At 39.4% G+C, this 20771-nt stretch overlaps 2 protein-coding genes across 3 annotated transcripts in view; one reads left to right on the forward strand and one right to left on the reverse strand.

Moving 5' to 3' along the window:
• Nucleotides 1-17934, forward strand: part of trmt1 (tRNA methyltransferase 1) — a 38469-nt gene extending 20535 nt beyond the window's left edge. For both annotated transcript variants that reach the window (XM_084318747.1, XM_084318748.1), the window contains exons 12-16: nucleotides 4001-4109; nucleotides 12280-12356; nucleotides 14948-15067; nucleotides 16998-17112; nucleotides 17653-17934. In XM_084318747.1, coding sequence (XP_084174873.1) covers nucleotides 4001-4109; nucleotides 12280-12356; nucleotides 14948-15067; nucleotides 16998-17112; nucleotides 17653-17727 — 496 coding nt within the window. In that variant the 3' untranslated portion in view covers nucleotides 17728-17934. The remainder of the gene's footprint in view (nucleotides 1-4000; nucleotides 4110-12279; nucleotides 12357-14947; nucleotides 15068-16997; nucleotides 17113-17652) is intronic.
• Nucleotides 17935-19327: 1393 nt separating this feature from the next.
• Nucleotides 19328-20771, reverse strand: part of man2b1 (mannosidase, alpha, class 2B, member 1) — a 121140-nt gene continuing 119696 nt past the window's right edge. The window contains exon 23 of the mRNA XM_084318130.1: nucleotides 19328-20631. Coding sequence (XP_084174256.1) covers nucleotides 20489-20631 — 143 coding nt within the window. The 3' untranslated portion in view covers nucleotides 19328-20488. The remainder of the gene's footprint in view (nucleotides 20632-20771) is intronic.

The raw sequence follows: 20771 nt of genomic DNA on the forward strand, positions 1-20771 counted from the left end.
ATCGGTGCGTTCATTTCCTCATGGATTTTTTCAGTAAAACCGAAAGAGCCCATTTCACATAACAGCCTATATCTTCATCAAATTAGTCTGATTATCCTAACACTGATAACATAGATTCCTTACCTGACATCAGATGGTATCCAACTGGTATATTCCAATTCCTGATCACCATTCGAAAAAATCGATAAGTGTACGGATCCAACGTGATACAGTAGTACACATGATTCCGCGGGGCTGAGAGGCTCCAGAATGAACTGTGGTAACCCCGGCTGGATCAGTGGACTGGAAAATGTGGAGTACCGGATTTTTTCCCCCATCCATTTTCATTTGAGTCCATTCCAAAATCCCTTATGTCATCTGGGAGACGATAGGGGGCGCTTTTTTCCACATATGAACGCCGGCGGCGCTCGTGTATACTCGGGTAGGCTCGCGTGATGCAATATGATTTCAGATCGCTAAAAAGAAAAATTCAGAGAAATCTCATGAGTGGCTTTCAACATAACTATCGGAAACCCGAGATATCTCGTGTGTGGCAGTTAAAGTGTTAATACTATAATATTAGTGTAGACTAATCTTTATCTGCAACTGTGAAGAAAAACCCCATTGGTTTAAACAGTGAGAGGTAGAGCAACTCTAAAGTAGCAATGACGTAACCACAGTGTGGAGGGAGGGGGCTGCTAGGAGTGGAGCTAACGTTAGCTTGCTGAGGCAGGGCTCTACAGTTTTCACTCGCAAAATAGATATGTGTGAACTGGACAAATTTATTTAGGAGCACAGAGGCTTTGCGTAGTGGGCGTGTCAACGCGCAATTGTCATTTCATAATAGACACGGAACAGAGCGGACCTTCAATTCTAGAAGCGAACTAGCCCTGCGTTGCACACAACTGTGTGACAACTTCTCTCGCGAGTCGCGCAGTTTCTATGTGTAATGTAAACTCTGCGATGGGTCCAATCGTCTAATATGCTTTGCATCCTCGCTATTCTGGAATGCCCACGTTGCGCTAACTGTTGATGTAGCTTTCAGAAAACTAACGTTAGCTAGCTCCTAGCAGCCTGTTGATGTAGATTCAGCAAGCCAACGTTAGCTCCACTCTAGCAGCAGCTCCCTCCCTCCCTCTCTCTCACTCTGTCTCCCCCATCCCTCTCTCTCTCTCTCTCTCTGCTAACAATCCTGATTCGATTCTTAAACCTATTTCATTAAAAAGGAAGATATTGATTGCCATCATTAGCTATAGTATAGCTCAGCAGCTGTAACAGAATAATTTGATTATTTTTGATTATTTACGTTTTAAGTTAAACGACAAAAAAAGCCAGCGGTGGACCGACATAACAAACGCTGTCACTGTTTACTTGTGTAATGACATGGTTCCTTTTCAAACTGTCGATCGAAAGGGCTTTAAAGACATGGTCAAAGCACTGGATCCAAGATACGCGTTACGTTACCTGCCTGCAGACACTTGAGAAAAGGTTTTGCATTTTTCTATTGCAGTTTTGCACAATAAATGTTCTTAAAATACCTCTGTACTATGTGAAATATGTCCTAGTAATACAAGAGTACAGTAATAGCTGCCATACCAGTGTTTTACCCCTTCAGAAGCATTATATAGACATTTTAAGATAAGTTAATATACCGTGATATATACCGTTACCGTCTATGCTTCAAATTATACCGTGATATACATTTTAGACCATACCGTCCAGCCCTAATACACACACACATACACATTCACATTCACATACACACACACACACACACACACACCCCTGTTACCAGCACAGTACGCACCCCCCCTCTGCTCCAGTTCAGGTAGGAACACACACACACACACACATACAGTAGGGCTGACCTCGACTAGTCGACTAATCGATCGAAAGGAGCCATAGTCGAATGCCAACCTCGAATGCATTTTCTTTTTTTAAATCATTCTTTCTAAAAAGCAAAGGGGCCTAGAAGCGTGGCTAACTGCCTAAGAAAACACTGAGGATTTCACGACATCTAATGAACACACTAGACAAATATCATCAGTGAACCAATTGCATGCTTTCACAGAGGACAAGAAGCCTTCAGTTGACTCCTTCAGACATTAAGCACCCCCCACAGCCCAAATGGAATGATCCCAAAAAATTATATTTCCAGTATTATAATTAATTTTTTCATTCGGGTCAACTATCGACACATTTTGGCAAATCAAAGTCGACTATACAAATCCTTAGTCGGGGACAGGCCTAACATACACACACATGCACACATACACTTATACACACAAACAGACACGCATACACACACACACACACACACACATAAACACACACGTATACACACACACACTAGTGGTCTGCAAGGGCCTTGAAATAAAGCCTGAGCCCTGCCCGAGCCCGTGAACTTCAGGCCCTGCCCGAAAATATGCCTGACTGTAAATAATTTTTATTTTTTTTGATCCACTTTTTCTCCCATTTTTCTATATTTTTCTCCCATCCCAATTTCGTATCATCCAATTCAACCCTCCCCTGTCACGAACGCTGTTTCTTGCCTCCCACAAGCCGGCTGCAATGTGGACTAAGTCATACATAGCACAAGTCCCCTCCGGTACTTGAGGTAACAGCAGTCGCATCTTTTCACCTGCGCAGCTCGATCTCTCAGTGTCGAGGAGTAACGCGTGGGAGGCTCACGCTGCCCCCGACACTTCCTGATTCTACTGCGCAGGCGCACCAACCGACTTGTAGGAGTCGCTTGTTCACAACGCCCGATCCCCACCCTTCAGTTTCCCTCCCCGTAATACGGCCAATGTGTATTACTGCGGACGACCAGCTAAACTGAAAACAATGTGGAGAGCTGGATTCGAACACGCGAATCCTAGCGTCTCCACACTGGTGGCGAGTGCCTTGCCCACTACACCACCTAGCCGCCCGACTGTAAATAATATTTTAAGCCCTAGCCCGCGTGAAAACCTGAAAAAAATTATTATTATTAAAATATAATTTTTTTTTTTGTATTTGTTTTAAATATTCGAAACACGGTTTTATATGAACGTAATAAATAAACAAAACTAAGAAGCATTTACATAGCCTGTTTCGGTCTTATTAGAATGCCGTCTCTCCCAGTGCTCGCTTATAGACTGACTCACACATCAGCCTCGTAAAACGTATTGAAGGCTATAGAATCTTCTTTGACACACACACACACACACGACACACAATAGCCTACTCAGAAATCAGATTTCGAGCAGAGCAACATTATGAAAAGCACAACAAAACAGGTAGCGACCCAGCAAATAATAAACATCACTCACCACGACGTCAGCAACGAGTTGAACACCGTTAACAAAACTTCGCCAACCAGCTACATACATCCCAAGAACAAATTAAAACGTTCGCCAACTGGCTATATTCCAACACAACCAATCGAGTTGAACTTGTCCCCTGAGTTCTCCCTGCGCGCTGCGGTAATTACATCCAAATGTTTCTCTGGCGCAAAAGAGAAAACGAATCTTAAAAACGAAGGTTATCCTATAACCCTAGTTATATGGGAAAAAAAAATAAACTAAATAAAAAAATAAATAAACGGCGGTGCCCGGGCCCGAACCCGCCGGGCCCCGTCGGGCCTGGGCAAGGTTGCAGTGCACTAACACACACACAGACACACATAAACACACACACACACAAAAAAGAATAGCCTCTCTCTCTCTCTCTCTCTCAGGTCTGCCCTCCTCCATGCCGGCTACAGAGTGTCCCTCTCTCATGACCTCTCTCTCTCAGGTCTGCCCTCCTCCATGCCGGCTACAGAGTGTCCCTCTCTCATGACCTCTCTCTCTCAGGTCTGCCCTCCTCCATGCCGGCTACAGAGTGTCCCTCTCTCATGACCTCTCTCTCTCAGGTCTGCCCTCCTCCATGCCGGCTACAGAGTGTCCCTCTCTCATGACCTCTCTCTCTCTCTCAGTTCTGCCCTCCTCCATGCCGGCTACAGAGTGTCCCTCTCTCATGACCTCTCTCTCTCTCTCAGGTCTGCCCTCCTCCATGCCGGCTACAGAGTGTCCCTCTCTCACGCCTGTAAGAACGCCATCAAGACAGACGCCCCTCCTGGAGTCCTCTGGGACATCATGCGATGCTGGGTAGTTTACACATCATGACACATCCTTATGTTACAGTGAAGATATGATATATTACACATCCTTATGTTACAGTGAAGATATGATATATTACACATCCTTATGTTACAGTGAAGATATGATATATTACACATCCTTATGTTACAGTGAAGATATGACACATCCTTATGTTACAGTGAAGATATTACACATCCTTATGTTACAGTGAAGATATTACACATCCTTATGTTACAGTGAAGATATGACACATCCTTATGTTACAGTGAAGATATGATATTACACATCCTTATGTTACAGTGAATATATGATATTACACATCCTTATGTTACAGTGAAGATATGATATTACACATCCTTATGTTACAGTGAAGATATGATATTACACATCCTTATGTTACAGTGAAGATATTACACATCCTTATGTTACAGTGAAGATATGATATATTACACATCCTTATGTTACAGTGAAGATATGACACATCCTTATGTTACAGTGAAGATATGACACATCCTTATATGACACATCCTTATGTTACAGTGAAGATATGACACATCCTTATGTTACAGTGAAGATATGACACATCCTTATGTTACAGTGAAGATATGATATATTACACATCCTTATGTTACAGTGAAGATATGATATATTACACATCCTTATGTTACAGTGAAGATATGACACATCCTTATGTTAGTGAAGATATGATATATTACACCCTTATGTTACAGTGAAGATATTACACATCCTTATGTTACAGTGAAGATATGATATTACACATCCTTATGTTACAGTGAAGATATGATATATTACACATCCTTATGTTACAGTGAAGATATTACACATCCTTATGTTAGTGAAGATATGATATATTACACATCCTTATGTTACAGTGAAGATATGATATTACACATCCTTATGTTACAGTGAAGATATGATATTACACATCCTTATGTTACAGTGAAGATATTACACATCCTTATGTTACAGTGAAGATATGATATATTACACATTTTTATGTTACAGTGAAGATATGACACATCCTTATGTTACAGTGAAGATATGACACATCCTTATATGACACATCCTTATGTTACAGTGAAGATATGACACATCCTTATGTTACAGTGAAGATATGACACATCCTTATGTTACAGTGAAGATATGATATATTACACATCCTTATGTTACAGTGAAGATATGATATATTACACATCCTTATGTTACAGTGAAGATATGACACATCCTTATGTTAGTGAAGATATGATATATTACACCCTTATGTTACAGTGAAGATATTACACATCCTTATGTTACAGTGAAGATATGATATTACACATCCTTATGTTACAGTGAAGATATGATATATTACACATCCTTATGTTACAGTGAAGATATTACACATCCTTATGTTAGTGAAGATATGATATATTACACATCCTTATGTTACAGTGAAGATATGATATATTACACATTCTTATGTTACAGTGAAGATATGATATATTACACATCCTTATGTTACAGTGAAGATATTACACATCCTTATGTTAGTGAAGATATGATATATTACACATCCTTATGTTACAGTGAAGATATGATATATTACACATCCTTATGTTACAGTGAAGATATGATATATTACACATCCTTATGTTACAGTGAAGATATGACGCATCCTTATGTTACAGTGAAGATATGATATATTACACATCCTTATGTTACAGTGAAGATATGATATATTACACATCCTTATGTTACAGTGAAGATATGACACATCCTTATGTTAGTGAAGATATGATATATTACACCCTTATGTTACAGTGAAGATATGACACATCCTTATGTTACAGTGAAGATATGATATTACACATCCTTATGTTACAGTGAAGATATGATATATTACACATCCTTATGTTAGTGAAGATATGACACATCCTTATGTTAGTGAAGATATGATATATTACACCCTTATGTTACAGTGAAGATATTACACATCCTTATGTTACAGTGAAGATATGATATTACACATCCTTATGTTACAGTGAAGATATGATATATTACACATCCTTATGTTACAGTGAAGATATTACACATCCTTATGTTAGTGAAGATATGATATATTACACATCCTTATGTTACAGTGAAGATATGATATATTACACATCCTTATGTTACAGTGAAGATATGATATATTACACATCCTTATGTTACAGTGAAGATATTACACATCCTTATGTTAGTGAAGATATGATATATTACACATCCTTATGTTACAGTGAAGATATGATATATTACACATCCTTATGTTACAGTGGATATGATATATTACACATCCTTATGTTACAGTGAAGATATGACGCATCTTTATGTTACAGTGAAGATATGATATATTACACATCCTTATGTTACAGTGAAGATATGATATATTACACATCCTTATGTTACAGTGAAGATATGACACATCCTTATGTTAGTGAAGATATGATATATTACACCCTTATGTTACAGTGAAGATATTACACATCCTTATGTTACAGTGAAGATATGATATTACACATCCTTATGTTACAGTGAAGATATGATATATTACACATCCTTATGTTAGTGAAGATATGACACATCCTTATGTTAGTGAAGATATGATATATTACACCCTTATGTTACAGTGAAGATATGATATTACACATCCTTATGTTACAGTGAAGATATGATATTACACATCCTTATGTTACAGTGAAGATATTACACATCCTTATGTTAGTGAAGATATGATATATTACACATCCTTATGTTACAGTGAAGATATGATATATTACACATCCTTATGTTACAGTGAAGATATTACACATCCTTATGTTACAGTGAAGATATGATATATTACACATCCTTATGTTACAGTGAAGATATGACACATCCTTATGTTACAGTGAAGATATGATATTACACATCCTTATGTTACAGTGAAGATATGATATATTACACATCCTTATGTTACAGTGAAGATATTACACATCCTTATGTTACAGTGAAGATATTACACATCCTTATGTTACAGTGAAGATATTACACATCCTTATGTTACAGTGAAGATATGATATGACACATCCTTATGTTACAGTGAAGATATGATATTACACATCCTTATGTTACAGGGAAGATATGATATTACACATCCTTATGTTACAGTGAAGATATTACACATCCTTATGTTAGTGAAGATATGATATATTACACATCCTTATGTTACAGTGAAGATATGATATATTACACATCCTTATGTTACAGTGAAGATATGACACATCCTTATGTTACAGTGAAGATATGATATCAGTGAAGATATGACACATCCTTATGTTACAGTGAAGATATTACACATCCTTATGTTACAGTGAAGATATTACACATCCTTATGTTACAGTGAAGATATGACACATCCTTATGTTACAGTGAAGATATGATATTACACATCCTTATGTTTCAGTGAAGATATGATATTACACATCCTTATGTTACAGTGAAGATATTACACATCCTTATGTTACAGTGAAGATATGACATCCTTATGTTACAGTGAAGATATGATATTACACATCCTTATGTTACAGTGAAGATATGATATTACACATCCTTATGTTACAGTGAAGATATTACACATCCTTATGTTACAGAGAAGATATGACACATCCTTATGTTACAGTGAAGATATGATATGACACATCCTTATGTTACAGTGAAGATATGATATATTACACATCCTTATGTTACAGTGAAGATATGACACATCCTTATGTTACACTGAAGATATGACACATCCTTATGTTACAGTGAAGATATGATATTACACATCCTTATGTTACAGTGAAGATATGACACATCCTTATGTTACAGTGAAGATATGACACATCCTTATGTTACAGTGAAGATATGATATTACACATCCTTATGTTACAGTGAAGATATGACACATCCTTATGTTACAGTGAAGATATGATATTACACCCTTATGATACAGTGAAGATATGATATATTACACATCCTTATGTTACAGTGAAGATATGATATATTACACATCCTTATGTTACAGTGAAGATATGATATATGACACATCCTTATGTTACAGTGAAGATATGATATATGACACATCCTTATGTTACAGTGAAGATATGACACATCCTTATGTTACAGTGAAGATATGATATATTACACCCTTATGTTACAGTGAAGATATGATATATTACACATCCTTATGTTACAGTGAAGATATTACACATCCTTATGTTATAGTGAAGATATGATATTACACATCCTTATGTTACAGTGAAGATATGATATTATACATCCTTATGTTACAGTGAAGATATGATATTACACATCCTTATGTTACAGTGAAGATATTACACATCCTTATGTTACAGTGAAGATATGATATTACACATCCTTATGTTACAGTTTACAGTGAAGATATTACACATCCTTATGTTACAGAGAAGATATTACACATCCTTATGTTAGTGAAGATATGACATCCTTATGTTACAGTGAAGATATATTACACATCCTTATGTTACAGTGAAGATATTGCACATCTTTATGTTACAGTGAAGATATGATATTACACATCCTTATGTTACAGTGAAGATATTACACATCCTTATGTTACAGTGAAGATATGATATTACACATCCTTATGTTACAGTGAAGATATATTACACATCCTTATGTTACAGTGAATATATGATATTACTAAGGCTGTCAAATATATCGCGTTAATATCGCATTAACTCCCGATTCTATTAATGCCACTAATTTTTTTAACTCGAGATTAACTAAAAAAAAAAAAAAAAAAAAAAAAAAAAAATGTATTAGACTTCACTCAGGTGTATTATTGATGCTCTCATTGATACTATGTTTGTTTCTGAAGTGTGTGTGTGTGTGTGTGTGTGTGTGTGTGTGTGAGAGATATAGAGAGAGAGGGGGGTGAGAGAGATGAGGAAGGGGCAAAAGAGAAAAAGAGCTGGGAGAGTGTGTGTGTGAGGGAGAGAGGGGGGTGTGTGATTAATCAGCCCTTGTGTGTGTGAATGTAACAAGTTCCTAACGTTTTCTTTCCCCTATTATTTCATGCACACTTTATTCATTGTTTTAAATTATTCTTTTCTTTTAAGTTATTTTGTGCATCACTCTGTTTTGAATTTGATGCAAATTTGCAATGCATGAGGGTCATCCTTTTGTGTTAAATGGCTGCACAAAGCAAGCATTTGTTGACTCGCATGTTGATAAGAGTATTAAAACTTGGAACTTGAAAAAGATCTGTTTAAGGTATAAAAAAATTTTTTTAAATAAAAATGCGATTAATTTGCGATTAATCGCGAGTTAACTATGGACAATCATGCGATTAATCGAGTTAAATATTTTAATCGTTTGACAGCACTAGATATTACACATCCTTATGTTACAGTGAAGATATGATATTACACATCCTTATGTTACAGTGAAGATATTACACATCCTTATGTTACAGTGAAGATATGATATTACACATCCTTATGTTACAGTGAAGATATATTACACATCCTTATGTTACAGTGAATATATGATATTACACATCCTTATGTTACAGTGAAGATATGATATTACACATCCTTATGTTACAGTGAAGATATGACGATGATATTACTAGGGGTGGAACGGTTCACAAAATTCACGGTTCGGTTTGTATCACTGTTTTGGTGTCACGGTTTTGGGCTCTGTTCAGTATACGTTTATTTTAATTTTTATGTAACACTCCAAAAATACCATACATCAGCATAAAATATATAGCCTAAAAATAATCCAACTTTTCAGTTATTCTCAAGGACGTAGTCATGCAAAAACTGAAAGAATGAGGCAGGCAGCAGAACTTAGTGCAAACTAAATAATTAATTTTTTTGTGGCCACAAAGACCATCAACAAAGTATTGATTGATTGATTGAAAATTTTATTAACAGATTGCAGAATGGGTACAATACAGTACAGCTCAATACACACAATTGTTAAGGGGATGCACAGAGTATGCATATGCTCAACCAGCACTAGACTTTCTTATCAAAAAGGAAAAGTCACTGTTATTTAAAATAAATAGTAGGGCGGTCAGGTGGCGTAGCGGAGATTGTGTTAGTCACCAACACCGGAGACGCTGGATTCGCCTGTTCGAATCCAGCTCACAGCTCCGGCGTTGTCACCAGCTTGGCTGGCCGTTCACACTAATACAATTGGCTGTATTAGAGGGTGGGAAAGCTGGCGGGGTGGGTCCGGGTCGTTGTAAACAGCGACTCCTACAGTTCGGTCGGGGCGCCTGCTCAGCACGGATAGGATCTAAGGGGGGTAGTGTGATCCTTCCACACGTTACACCCTCTCAGTGAGAGTCCGCGCTGCCAGGTGAAAAGAAGCGGTTGATTGGCTAGACGTGTGTCGTGATAGCCTCCACTCTCCCAGACCGACTGTGGGGGGTAAGTGCGCAGCGACCAGGAAGGGGAGGAAAAATTATGAAGTATTCTCTTATGCCGCTTTTCACTGCATGGTACCTAATCGAGTCTACTCACTTTTGCTTTTTGAGAGTCTTGGTAGCCGTATTTGAAGTGACGTCACACCAGGAAGTAAATAGTCAGTAACACACAGCGTTGGAACCTGGAGAAGCCCTGATGATATAATATAAACGAACAGCTAATAAATGTGAAGTTATCTTTGAACCTCTGTTGTCGAGCCTCGTCAATATACCCCCCCTTCCCCACTAATGGAACTTGTGTCGTGGAGTCACTTCGCTGTGAGCATTTCCACGGTTAGCTTGCGGCTAACGTTCATTAGCTTGCGGGTAACATTATAACTGAACAATACACACATGCCCCGAACCGTGGAGGTCATACCGAACGGTGTACGGTTAGAATGCGAACCGTTCCATCCCTAGATATTACACATCCTTATGTTACAGTGAAGATATGACAATGATATTACACATCCTTATGTTACAGTGAATATTTGACGATGATATTACACATCCTTAACCTGTTACAGTGAAAATATGACAATTTTATAGATCCTTAGCCCATGTTACAGTTGAATATAGGATGTTTTATAAAATATGTAAATTTTGCCCATGTAGGTAAATGCATTCCTCCAGTGCATAGGCCATTTCACTCAGCTAAATGTACTACAACCATTCACTTGGTGACAAACATTACAAATCTGTTGACGGAGGGCCAACACGATGGATTGAGAATGGATTTGTGCGCTGGTGCTTAAAAATGTTTTATTATTACGGAGGTAAATATGATAATATACAAAGGTAAATATGATAATATAGCGTAATATGGATTTCGGGTCCTACCGCCCAGCCCTACTCAGACTTGAAATACTTCTCATAATGTATCCAAGCCTTTATAGTCCTCCCATAACCCTTTCACTACCACACTACAGAAGGTTAGCCTTTCACTACGGTTAACCTTCTGTAGTGTGGTAGTGAAAGGGTTAACCTTTTGTCGTGTGGCAGTGAAAGGGTTAACAACCATATACAGGCTTCATACAATCCATACAAAAGTCATGGAAGTTAAAAGTTTCACATGGCCAAACGGTTTTGGAATTGTTGTTGAAATCAGTGATGGTTGTAGCAAAAGCCAGACCTGGGGCGTTCAAAGCAGCTGTCCAAGAAAGAAAGAACATCTGAGCGAACACCGACAGGTCTTGGTCCTGTTATAAGGTATTGTGTCATTTTGTGACGTGCTAATGCACTCGTGTGTTTGGCAAAATATGAAGCTGTATACAAGCTACAATATGGAACGAGAATGTATCTGCTTGGAATTTCAGAACTGCTGGAGGAATGATCTTGAAAGATAAAGAGTACTTTTACTGAATAATGACCGTTATTGATATGATGGAAGTACTGACTATGCTGTTGCTGCACTATGTTTTTTTTCTTTTTTTGTGATAACATTTCTTTATTTTCTCTTTCTCCCACATATAACAAGAGACAACACAATACACTAATAATAATAATACACAGGACAGTACTTTAACAATAATAATAACAAAAAAATTATAACGAATAACAAGATAATTAAATCAAATGAGATGAATCAATAAGACGGTATAAATAATATAAATTAAGGATTCACTGACTATAATGTTTAATGTTTGTCTACTGTAGGAAAAGTCCAACCCAGTGAAGAGAGAGAGACTGTCGGAGAGCAGCCCTGCCTTTAAGATCCTCTCAACCGAGCCCACGTAAGAACATGCCGCTCACCAGCCATACCTGAGCAGACACCCACTACACACAGGAGCCATACCTGAGCAGACACCCACTACACACAGGAGCCATACCTGAGCAGACACCCACTACACACAGGAGCCATACCTGAGCAGACACCCACTACACACAGGAGCCATACCTGAGCAGACACCCACTACACACAGGAGCCATACCTGAGCAGACACCCACTACACACAGGAGCCATACCTGAGCAGACACCCACTACACACAGGAGCCATACCTGAGCAGACACCCACTACACACAGGAGCCATACCTGAGCAGACACCCACTACACACAGGAGCCATACCTGAGCAGACACCCACTACACACAGGAGCCATACCTGAGCAGACACCCACTACACACAGGAGCCATACCTGAGCAGACACCCACTACACACAGGCTGACCGAAGGAGCACCAGCCATACCTGAGCAGACACCCACTACACACAGGCTGACCGAAGGAGCACGTTCAGTGTTTAGACTAAAGCCCTTCCCATAGTCGAGCGGACCGTACACGGAGCAGACTCCCGCGGGCTCAAAGCTGACCCAAAGGGTACTCAAAGCAGAGTCCAAGTGCGAAGCTCCTATTTTCTGATGCGCGGACCTCCGTGGCGCCCACTTGGTGTCACACAAACTGGCGCGAGGTGTAAACTGGCGCGAGACATGTAGGAAATTGGTCCGCGGAGATCCGCTCGACTATGAAAGCTCAAAGAGTCCAGTGGACCTCCACAGAGTCCAGTCCGTGTACAGTCCGCTCGACTATGGGAGCACCTTAAGACTCCCGAGATGTAGGACTGAACGGCACAGGAAGTCCTTCATTCCGACAGCCATCAGACTTTATAACGCGTCACTGTGCTTCACTGCATCACTGAGCACAGGGTGACAGTACTATCTTCCTGGACTTTTAAACCAACATAGTACAATTTTACACTTACTGTATATTTCTATATATTTTTACGGTATATTTTATATTAGAATGTCTTGGATCTCAACTTCTCTTCTAGTAACATAGGAAATGTCTATGTATTTTATTCTTAGGCTTATTTTTATTCTTATTCGTGACTTTGTTTTTGTCTACCTAAATGTTTACCGTTTACTGTGAGATTTGTAGTGCCAAATTGAGACTTGCATGGATCATTGGAGGGGGCTTGGAGACACACCAGAGACACACCGGATGCCCAAGTGCCTGGAAGAGCAGCCCGTTTCATTTCATACCAGCTGTTGCGGCAGTAGGCTGTCATAAACGAGCCGTGCCGAGGGGCTAAGCAGAGGAGTACAAACAATTGACGCGCGTCGTGAAATAACTCTGTTCCACGTCCAGAATATGCTTTAAGCTTTTATTCCTTCGCTTCATGAAACAAACAAAATACACTTAATTACATACACTAATATACTGATACTGATGCGTTCTAATGATACTATCTTGCGTTCATGTTCACGTTCCTATAAACTATCTTGCGTTCTTGCGGTCAAAAGAAATGATGCGCTCCAATCTCACCCTCTTTCCGTAAAACTGTCAACCAAGTGAAAAGGTGAATGAAATTCCAACACTCCCATTACTGCCAAACCCCTGTGAACACGCCCACCACCTAAAGTGACAGTACAACTAATAATACAACACCAAAGATGATACTGAAACTTGCATTATGGCTCCTACACCAGCCATGTTGTGGAGCACCACGGCCGGCTCCAGATCTTCAGCATTAGTTTTTCCTGGTGTTTATTTATTTATTTTTCTCTGCACAGTATAAAAACAACACAAAACTGTAAAGTACAAAAGATATACAGTGCAGGAAGAGGCAGAAAAGCCCAGAAGGCTGATAAGAAACCTCCACCTATAATAATAAACATAATAATAACAAGATCAATGTAAGGACCTTGTTGGGAGTATGTGAGAGTAAGAAGTAAGTGTGTGTGTGTGTGAGAGTGTGTGTAAGTAAAAATACAATACACTGTTACAATATAATAATCAGATGTTCCTTCAAACATTTTTTGTACGTTTTTGAAGACGTTTCTTTTTTGCCAGTCTCTCAATCTCTCTATATCTCTCTGTCTGCCAGTGCAGACTGTGGGTGACTGTCACTCAAAGCGCTTATGGGCGGAGCCCAGCTCCAAAACAGCTTGAAATCTTGAAGTGGAAAAATGCTGCTTTAGAGTACTTGATTAGAAATACAAAACAATTAATCTTTTTGATTTTTTTTTACAGATGTGTTCCATAGACTCACAGGAATTGTGTAAAGTTGCCCAAATAGTGAAAGGAATAGCAAGACATGTCCCCTTTAACTCATTCAGCGCCAGTCACAATGATTGTCGAGTTAACTCGCCATCGCTTAACTCGCCAAGACGAAGATGTAAACATTGACGAGTAGAGTATGAGTGGGACAAATCATTGTTTGGTCTACTTCCTCTACATGTGATTGGAGCAGAGGAGGAGAATCTCTTGTTGACCAGCGTGGATGAAATGGCTTTAGGTCCGAACAGACGGCTCCTGCTCTTCGGCATCCTGTGTCCCCGGCCTTAGGCTTTAACCGTGTTATGGCAATGATTGTGTGTGTTTGTGTAGCTTGCAGGCGTGTTTTGAGGTGAGGGAGGACGCCAACCCACAGTCGCGGAAGCGACACCTGACCCGCTTCCAGGAGAACCCCCAGGCTTACTGGGGGCCCAAGGCCAAGGCCAAGGCTGGGTAAAGCAACTCTACATCCACATATTTTAACCCTTTCACTACCACACTACAGAAGGTTAACCTTTCACTACCACACTACCAAAGGGTTAACCCTTTCACTGCGACAATACAGAAGGTTAACACACTGCCGCACGAGTGTTGGTGTTAACTAGTGCTGTCAGGCGATTAAAAAAAATTAAGGCTGTCAAATATATCGCGTTAATATCGCGTTAACTCCCGATTCTATTAATGCCACTAATTTTTTTAACTCAAGATTAACTAAAAAAAAAAAAAAAAAAAAAAAAAAAAAAATTATTAGACTTCACTCAGGTGTATTATTGATGCTCTCATTGATACTATGTTTGTTTCTGAAGTGTGTGTGTGTGTGAGATATAGAGAGAGAGGGGGTGAGAGAGATGAGGAAGGGGCAAAAGAGAGAGAGCTGGGAGAGTGTGTGAGGGAGAGAGGGGTGTGTGTGATTAATCAGCCCTTGTGTGTGTGAATGTAACAAGTACCTAACGTTTTCTTTCCCCTATTATTTCATGCACACTTTATTCATTGTTTTAAATTATTATTTTCTTTTAAGTTATTTTGTGCATCACTCTGTTTTGAATTTGATGCAAATTTGCAATGCATGAGGGTCATCCTTTTGTGTTAAATGGCTGCATAAAGCAAGCATTTGTTGACTCGCATGTTGATAAGAGTATTAAAACTTGGAACTTGAAAAAGATCTGTTTAAGGTAAAAAATTAAAATTAAAAAATAAAAATGCGATTAATTTGCGATTAATCGCAAGTTAACTATGGACAATCATGCGATTAATAGAGTTAAATATTTTAATAGTTTGACAGCACTAAAAAAAATGTATCTAATTACAGGATTTGTAATTAATTAATCTAATTAATCACATTTGAAACGCATAACCATTTTAGGCCTGATATTTTATATTCTATAATCATATTACAAATTGCATGTGTCCGGATGGCATAATTCAGTACTGTATCTACAAAACCTTCTGTTTAATCATCTTCCCTTTATTCATTTGCTTAGATCTTTCAGGTCTGGTCAATTTTAGCATGGTGTTATTCAGTCAAAAAAAAGAAAAAATTGAATTGATATTCTCATCTGGTTCATTACAATTTACTCAAGCCTAATAACAGACACAGTAATTCTGACACTGGGAATACATTCCCTGAGATCCATAGATGTCCCTAGAATCAGATACCAAGAACATGCAAATGGACCATTAAAAAAAAATATATATATCTGTAAATGTTTATTCTACGTTTTAATGGAATGAATGAGATTTAAAAAATATATATATATATATTTTTTTTAATACATTGAGTTAATTTTCATAACGCGATAATTTGCTGTGTAATTAATTTATTTAACGCAATAAACTGACAGCCCTAGTGTTAACCCTTTCACTACCTCACTACAGTTTGTTATCCTAAATAACATTCCTGTCCTCAAGCTGTTGTCAAGTCGCACGGAATTAAAATGGCTGGTTTAAAGGAACACGCCAACATTTTGTGAAATTAGCTTACAGTCTTCTCCAGAGAGAGACAAGAAGATAGATACCAGTTTCCCCTCGGTGCGTTCAGTAGAAAGCTATCTGGCTGCATGTTAGCCTAGCCTAGCTTAGCACAATGAATGGAAGCGGACAGTGCTGGTTAGCCTTCGGAAGAGGTGTTAGTTGGACAATGCCTAGGCTAACAGGCACTGTCCACTTCCATTCATTGTGCTAAGCTAGGCTAACGTGCAGCCAGATGGCTTTCTACTGAACGTCCGTTCAAAAAACCCTGCCAAAGTTCGAATCCCAAAAACAGGCTTCGGGGAAACAGCTCTACTGACTTCACCCACATGTGACCCATTCAGTCTAAACCGCTTTTCTCTCCACATCCGTCTCTCTCTCCCCCAACATCTCTCCCCCTCTCTCTCTCCTCCAGAGGAGGCCTCGCTACAGACTTGCAGGACAGGAGTAAGCAGAGCCAGAACAAGAGGAAAATCCAGACGACCGACTCCTCCCACCTCAAGAACTATCCCTGCAAGAAGTTTAAAAAGGTATGTTGTTTCTCCTTAGAGGGAAGGGCAGGAGAGGACGTTGTCCTAGGAGGGAAGGGCAGGCGAGGACGTTCTCCTAGGAGGGAAGGGCAGGGGAGGACGTTCTCCTAGGAGGGAAGGGCAGGACAGGACGCATTATTTCCACTGAGTGAATTGTTGATTGTGGGCGGTGGCTACAACCACAGGAGCTGAGGTATGCAGATCAGAATCCTTACAAGTCACAGGTACGCTACATTCAGAATGGCTTAGTTCACTGGGGGAGGACCTTGTCTCATCTGAACTGGAGGAATGCGCATACATTTGAATTTGAGACAGTGTTGGTACAACCCCACATTGCTAGAAAACAATGCTAAACACTGGAAAAGGCTATTTATAAGATAGTTCCCCTTCAAAATGAAAAATGGTGCTTAGGAAAGTATTCTAATTTCATTTTGCAATGTCTGTGGGAATCCTGTGAAAAACACTGCTTCTTCTATTTGAACTGTGGGAAAGAGACTTGTGTGTAGCAGGCAACCAGTGACCCATCCCTCCTCTCTCCAGGGCACGTGCAATTACGGAGACAAATGCTGCTACTCCCACGACCTGAAGCAGACGCAGGAGGAGAAGATGGAGTGATTTTAGTCTTCTTCCTTTTTATTTTTGTAAGATCAAATGTACAGGTCCAGTGACGTCTGGACTTAAAGACCGTTATGGAACGAGATCAGAATATATATTGACATATTGAGGGGAGGGACGCAACAAAGGACTGTATTGAGAATAACACATGCGTAAGATGTTGCCAAGCTTTGGGTTTCCTTGTTGTATTTCTGACAGAGTCTAATAAAGTCCTTATTCAAATGTAAGCTGAGTTTCCATGTGATGATCACTGTTTTACTTGGTTTGCCTGTGTTTAACCCTTTGGGTGCCGTTCACGAGAATTCTCGTTTCTGTGGCCCAACGGTTCAGTGCCAAAAAACGAAGATTAGTTTCTGGGTTGTTATCTCTTTTATTCGCTATTGCCATTCATAATCCATTGAGGCAGGCTGTCCTGAATGAGTCTGAGATCGCAAACGTCCAATTCCGCCTCCTAACGCCTTGCGGCCGGTATTGCACATCATTGGAAACCCTCCGTCTCAGCCTGTACGTCGATCTAAAAAATCCGGTCCGGGTTTTCCTAGTCGGGGAGGAGTAACATTTATAACACGGATTGGGGGGAGAACCAAGCACCACGGATTCATGTGCTTTCGTGGATCATGTTGGAAACACGATCGACATCAATACTTGTAATGGCGATAATAGCCATGGCACGATTTATATTGAAATGCAGTAAACGCTGCTTAGCGGCGTTTCCTGGGATTACACAGAATTACTCAAACTACTCATTCACCACGGTATAAAACGGGAATGTATGGATTCTGTTTTTTTGCATCTTGACCGGAAGAAACTCAATGACAAGACTATTAGATCCATAGCTATAATATTTAATAGTTTTAGCACTGCAAACACCGGCATGTATCCCCATTCATTAAAGCGCTGGCACACGGCCTACAGCGACCTCTGGTGAACGGCACTGGATGTGTTGAGTGTATTGAACATGAAGATACAACAGATAACATATTTGAATATGGGCTGCTCATTAGATCACCCATTATTTATTTACATACATAGAGGCACATTGGAGTGAAATACAAAAATACTTATTGCACACAATTTATACAAGAAGTTAGCACCCGTTTCTCGTTTGCAAAAGGAGACCCCGAGAGTTGTTTGAATGCAGTTCTGTAAAAAGTGATGAATGGTTTAAAAGTTGATCCTCTTATCCATACAGTTTTAGTAGTGTTTCAACTAGGGATGTCCCAAACAAGCTTTTTTGCCCCCTGATATTCCGAGTCATCTAATATTGAGTATCTGTGACAAGAGTCCTGATCGGACACTTGTACTTTCCTAGATAATACAGTGCACACTTAAAGTGTTTTACTAAGACTATCACAGCTTTCCCTCAATTGTTTTAACAAAAAAAAGGACTGGAATAATATAACTTGATACCGACCAATTAAGACATGCCGTGATCGGCTCAGACCTAACCGGGACACACCCCTTAGTTTCTCCATTCACTTAGTCCATCTGCCAACATATAGTGGGAAACTCACTGGCACTGAAAGATGAATCTACAATTACAAAAGTCAGCTTCAGCAAATATGTACCCCCCCCCCCCCCCCCCAAAAAACAGGTTAATTATTACAGTTTTTTCTCAATTGCTTACACACTCAAATTGGATCCTTGAAATGCAATCACTGAAACCTGAAGCTCCTGAACCAAGTCTGCTAAATTGCACAATTTCTGCTTTACAATCATACTTTTGCAAAAGCACTACACACAGTTCTCCCTACATTAGGAACAACACTGTAAATGAAAATCTCTTTGTTCCTTTGGAACGAAACGCCAATCACAATGCCAGGTTTTAACCCTTTCACTAACACTACAGAAGGTTAACCCTTTACTATCACACTACAGATGGTTAACCGTCTGTAGTGTGGTAGTGAATGGGTTAACCTGTATTGTCGCAGTGAAAGGGTTTACCCAATTGGCAACAATCAATCCTCATTAGGTGTAAACACTAGTTGCTTATTGTTCAGAGCTTTAGCACTATAAAAAGGCCACAGGTGAGATCCCCCATTTTGTTTTACTAACTAATTATTTGTATATATATAAAAATAATATTTTAGATTTTCTTCCCTTTATCTTACTGAATGTTTTTCTTGTTTCTCCAGCATTTTAGAGAGAAAAAAAAGGTGTTACTGTATTGCATCTGTGTGTGTTGACTGTTCATATACATTTTAGTAGATATACATTACTGTAACAATCTTACAACCGGACCGGCTACAGTCTAACACTGATAAATGCAAAAGGCATAAACCTACCGATAAGATATTCATAGCGGTGTTTAATGTCGAACACATCAGTGTGGTGTCTGTTGGCAGAAAGATCCATGTGTGTCACTCATTTTGATGCAAAAAGAACATCTTGGAAGGAGATCAAACTGTTTTGAAGGCAGTGTTCGCTTTTGCTAGGATTTGTAGAGAAAATGAGCCAAAGATTCAGAAAACGTGTAAAAATTGAAAACTGCATCATAATATACTGAATTGATTGTGTATACTGTATATATATTCAGCATTTTTTGGTCCCTATTCAAAAGCCTATTAATGTATAGGCAAGACCTTCCGGAACGTGAGCTCCCTCTTGGCAGGCGTCTGTCATCAGGCCCATCAGGGCAAGTAAAAATACTTTTGTGGGTCAGATGCAGTCAGTTGTGGCAGAGTTGAAACGAAGAAATCTCACAGTGAAGACACATTATTGGTTGACGGACGGTGCACTCTGTTGATTCACTCTCGACTCGTCACATGTGGCGAACTCTGACCAAGAAGGTGCGGATCTCCATGGGCTTCAGGGTCACCTCCCGTGTCGAGGGGTCTCCCGGCTGATCTGGCAGGGGCTCCCGTGTCGAGGGGTCTCCCGGCTGATCTGGCAGGGACTTCTCACCTGAAAGGCAGAGTTCAGAATGCACATCATTCTTGTATTATAGCCTGTGATGATAATTTCCCTCATGAACCCAAATGGGTCAATGAAGTGATGACCTTTGAACTTGCCAAATGATCACAGCACACACGTGCGTACAGTAT

The sequence above is a fragment of the Notolepis coatsorum genome (assembly GCF_963971535.1).
Source record: "Notolepis coatsorum genome assembly, chromosome: 7".
Classification (NCBI taxonomy): Eukaryota; Metazoa; Chordata; class Actinopteri; order Aulopiformes; family Paralepididae; genus Notolepis; species Notolepis coatsorum.